The sequence below is a fragment of the Littorina saxatilis genome, linkage group LG13 (assembly GCF_037325665.1).
Source record: "Littorina saxatilis isolate snail1 linkage group LG13, US_GU_Lsax_2.0, whole genome shotgun sequence".
NCBI classification, from domain to species: Eukaryota; Metazoa; Mollusca; class Gastropoda; order Littorinimorpha; family Littorinidae; genus Littorina; species Littorina saxatilis.
In genome coordinates, this window is record NC_090257.1 from 38122790 (window position 1) to 38127789 (window position 5000).

General features: G+C 43.4%; 1 protein-coding gene across 1 annotated transcript in view; it reads right to left on the reverse strand.

The window, feature by feature from the left end:
• The window catches only part of LOC138945669 (pancreatic lipase-related protein 2-like), a 10987-nt gene that overhangs the window by 3314 nt on the left and 2673 nt on the right, over positions 1 to 5000 (reverse strand). Inside the window, exons 3-6 of the mRNA XM_070317159.1 lie at positions 4823 to 5000; positions 4406 to 4525; positions 2021 to 2131; positions 222 to 464 (exon numbers count right to left, since the gene is read on the reverse strand). The exon at positions 4823 to 5000 is cut by the window's right edge and continues 54 nt beyond it. Coding sequence (XP_070173260.1) covers positions 222 to 464; positions 2021 to 2131; positions 4406 to 4525; positions 4823 to 5000 — 652 coding nt within the window. The remainder of the gene's footprint in view (positions 1 to 221; positions 465 to 2020; positions 2132 to 4405; positions 4526 to 4822) is intronic.

Sequence of the window (5000 nt, forward strand, 5' to 3'; positions counted from 1 at the left end):
TTGTGTTTGTGCGTGCGTGCGTGCGTGCGTGCGTGCGTGCGTGCGTGTGCGCGCGCGCGTGTGTGTGTGTGTGCGTGTGTGTGTGTGTGTGTGTGTGTTTGTGTGTGTGTGTGTGTGTTTGTGTGATTGTGTGTGTGTACGTGTGTGGGTGGGTGTGGGTGTGAGTGGGAACTTTAGGGTCATTCAACGTATTTATTTGTACAGTACCGTACATGACTTACCGCAGAAGGGGCTCGTCATAGTAGTGGCAAGATAGAAGCTTCCCCTGGCGGAAGTGGAAGCCTCGTATCCCATAATTGGACATCCGCCGGAAGGACAACTCTTGCAGGTACCCTTTCTGTACTCGTCCCAACTGGCGCAGGGGTGGGCGTGGAACTTGCAACTGTTCTCATTGATGGACTCGATGAAGAACTGGTGCGACCTTCCATGGCTGCAAGCGAGACTCGCGTCTGACCCCGCGTGGCCTGTAACGGAACATGAAATGGTTTCATAAATGGGTGGGTTGATGCTTGGGTGGATGGGTGGTTGGGTGGTCTTCTGGATAAATGATATTGCTATGCTCAGCAAGCCTGTAACGGAACATGAGATGGATTCATAAACGGGTGTGTTGATGCATGGGTGGATGGGTGGTTGGGTGGTCTTCTGGATAAATGATATTGCTATGCTCAGCAAGCCTGTAACGGAACATGAGATGGATTCATAAACGGGTGTGTTGATGCATGGGTGGATGGGTGGTTGGGTGGTCTTCTGGATAAATGATATTGCTATGCTCAGCAAGCCTGTAACGGAACATGAGATGGATTCATAAACGGGTGTGTTGATGCATGGGTGGGTGGGTGGTTGGGTGGTCTTCTGGATAAATAACATTGCTATGCTCAGCAAGCCTGTAACGAAAAATAAGATGGATTCATAAACGGGTGTGTTGATGCATGGGTGGATGGGTGCTTTGAGTGGTCTTCTGGATAAATAACATTGCTATGCTCAGCAAGCCTGTAACGGAACATGAGATGGATTCATAAACGGGTGTGTTGATGCATGGGTGGATGGGTGGTTGGGTGGTCTTCTGGATAAATGATATTGCTATGCTCAGCAAGCCTGTAACGGAAAATGAGATGGATTCATAAATGGGTGGGTTGATGCATGGGTGAATGGGTGCTTTGGGTGGTCTTCTGGATAAATAACATTGCTATGCTCAGCAAGTCGAGCTCATGTCTGAACGCGCATAGTCTGAAAGGGCAATGGGTAGATTGAGGTGGACATGACGGTGAGTAGACATATTAATTCAGTACTCGTTCAACAATCACAACTGATTGCAAGTCAGCTATTTCATCGACATCGTTGGAGCTTGTCTTCTGACAGTTCGAAGTTGAAAACAACTTGCCGGATGCTGCTGCATGTGGCGCCCTTGGTTGTTTGAACTAATATCTATACATACTACACTTGAATTGTGTTGCATACAACCAGTTGAATTCGCATTTCGCCATGGCAAGGACAATTAAAGAACCATTGATTTTTTGATTTTTTTGATTTTTTTTTTACAAAATACTCAAACGTCTTATCCCTATTCGCAATTAAACATAGCATTTAAATCAATAGGCTTACCATATCTAAACTTACTGATACACATTTTTGCTATCAACAAAATATGATTTATAATTTTGTTTGTTGGGGTATGCATTCCCTGGTAAATAACCAAACAATACATCATGTTCTGTTAATATAACATTTTCTTTCGTATTAACAAAAATACATCTAATAACATGTTTCCAAAATAACTTCTTTTTTCTACATTTCCCCAAAAAGTGTTCAATATAATCTATTTCGTTACAAAGACAACACAAAGGAACCCTTGATTGTACATTCAGTGAGCATTAGTGTCGCTCACTGTTATCAATGGTGCATTCAATTTGGCACAGCACGCGTTGAAACCAACTGGTTGTTTAAGTTACAACTGCTGTTTCCCCAACCACCTTCCACCCAATAGCTCGACCATTTCAACATAAAATCAAATAACACGAACCTCCAAAAATGCCAGCCAGCCCCTGGAAGAAGCTATCGGAGCAGCCGGGCTGGTCGTACCCACCGTTAGGGTAGAAGTCGACGTGGCCAAGGGCTGTGATCAAACCGTAGCCTGCAACCAGAGACATACAGTAAGCATACTCACACGAGAAAGACTACAGGAACTCACTACGTAAAGCATGTCCTTAATTGAGCCCGAAGTCGGCTACGCGAGACTTCGCGAAGTCTTTTTACCGAAAACTCAGTGCTAAAGCTCCGTGCGGCCAGCTTCGCGAAGTTTACTTCGCGTAGTCCACTTCGCCCAGTTAAGGACGGGCTTTAAAGCTGTTCTTGACTGTGCCCGAAGTCGATTTCGCGACGTCTTTATACCGAAAATTCAGCGTCAATGCCTCGTTTAGCCCGAGCTCGAGCTTCGTGAAAGCGACTTCGCCCAATGAATGCAAGGCTTAAGGCTTAGTATTTTAAAGATTTGGTTTCTGAGTCTTGATCCACGGTTTTAGTTTTATCCCGAAAAGGTCAAGTCGGAAAGCTGCCATCAACTTTACAAATTCCCTTCGTCTTTGTTTTTCGGCATCTCGATATATCGAGGAGTCAACAATTTACTGAGGTCATTTCCTTGTGTGTGATTGTCTCATTATCGTGTGTATGTCTGTCCACCACAAAGTCGATCAGATGCATAAAAGAAACGCCACAGTATGGCATATGGGACCCTCCACCACGAAATGAGTCGCATGTCCCCTTTGCATAATTTTCATATTTTTACATTTTCCCAAAGAGTTTTTTATGCTCTATCCAGTGGTGAAAACCGTTTTAGAAAAGAGCGAAAACTGTTAGAGTTATAAGCCTGTGACTAAGGTGACCCTCACGCTGTTACCAGACACTCCCCGGACTTATTTTGAGCCTAGCGCAGAACCGCGCGAGGTGACATGCGACTCATTTCGTGGTGGAGGGTCACATATATTCCTTTTCAGGCTACTGCATATCTATACCCAAGTGTATTTTACGTGTTGACAGGTAAGCACCGTGTGGCTGGTTGGCTGGCTGGTTGGCTGTCTGTCTGAATGTCTGTCTGTCTTCCTGCCTACCTGTCTTCTCTGTCTGTCTGCCTACATGTGTGTCTGTGTGTCTGTGTGTCTGTCTGTGTGTCTGTTTGTCTATTTGTCTGTCTGCCGGTCTGTCTTTATTTTGAAGTATTTTACTCGACCTTTTATGTAAATACGTCAAACATAGGTCAAACCAATGCCAATCCGCCCATCATGTTTAACAGTGCCTTTTTTTTTTATCTGAGCCACAGTATTGTCTGAACTACTAGTTAAATATTTAAAATAAAAAAAAAGATCAAGAAGAGTTTGCTGTTTTCTTTATAGACCCAATAATACACCCACAAACTCAGACCTACAGATAAAACGCGTGTTTGGACAAAGTCATAATCTACTCCTCGCACAATAGATTATAATTCAAAACTAAAGCAAAACAAAAAACAAACTAAGAAACTTAAAACAAACAAGCCAAACCCTTGATTTCTGCTATGTAATTAAGCGTTTGCAAAGTACTGTATGGTGTCTCTGAATGGGTCTCTGAAAGCGAAAATGTATGTTAATGCCTATAATTATGCACATAAACATATACAGCAAAGACAAAATGCACATAAAGCAAATCATTTTTATTTTACATTGCTCCTATCAAAAATTGATTTATAGATGGGAACGACACACGTGTGTGTGTGTGTGTCAGTGTGTGTGTGTGTGTGTGTGTGTGTGTGTGTGTGTGTGTGTGTGTGTGTGTGTGTGTGTGTGTGTGTGTGTGTGTGTGTGTGTGTGTGTGTTCCTATGTGTGTGTGTTGCTATAATTTCCTCTTCTTTTTTTCTTTCAAATCCCCTTATCTTTTTCACATACGTTGTATTCGTCTGAGACTTTTTATTGTTTTTTAAAATCACGTTTATAATCTTAACTTGTTGTGCTCCATTGACCCAATTGAGTGTATGCGGCATTGTTATTTGTATATCTTTTACTAAGATTGTTTCAGCATAAAAATGTGTAAATAGGAGGCCGGGTAGCTCAGTGGGTAGAGCGCTGGACTTGTGATCCCAAGGTCGCAGGTTCGAACCCCTGCAGGGACGGACACGGGTCAACTGCATGTGCAGACTCAGAGACGGTATCCATGCCCCATCCCCGTGTCACTACCTTTGGCACGTAAGAGACCTCGGTCGTTCGGCCAAAAGTGCAGGTGGTTGGTTTCACCTAGACACGCATAAACCTGGGTAACGCGACTCTTGTTGCTGCTAGCTTTCCACTAGGAGAAAGCGACCCGAATTTCCCAGCATTGAGAGAACATAGTTAAAGAAATTAAATGACAAAGAAAAAAGTGTACGTGGGTACAACGTACCTTGAACGCCGTTGAAGGGTTCACCATCCGAGTGAATGATGTCGACGAACTTGGCGTCGTCCTTGTTGAGTCGCATGGTGTTGGCCATGTCCTTGAAGAATGGCTCTGCCGGGTCCAGACCTGGTAGTGATGATTAAACACGATACACATTTATCATCTGTCTGTCTGTCTGTCTGTCTGTCTCTGGCTCTGTCTGTCTGTCTCTGTCTCTGTCTCTCTGTCTCTCTGTCTCTCTCGCTTTGTCTCTGTCTCTTTCTCTCTCTCTCTCTCTCTCTAGGATAACTAAACATTAAATAATAATAATCAAAAAAAGATAATAAATACATAAACAAATACATAAATACTTAAATAAAATAAATAAATAAATAAATAAATAAATAAATAAATAAATCAAACGAAGGAAACGCTTAACCTCACCAGAAATCCTACCAACGGCGCTGTGAAGCTTAGTGCCAACGTTCCCAGAAATCTGCGCGCCCAGGCTGTGACCAATCAGATGCACTTTGCCCAGGTTGAGGCCATTGTTGGTCTGGAGATAGGTGATAAGTTTTGAGACCTCTGCCGCCACGACAAACACGTTAGCCACTGCCTTGTT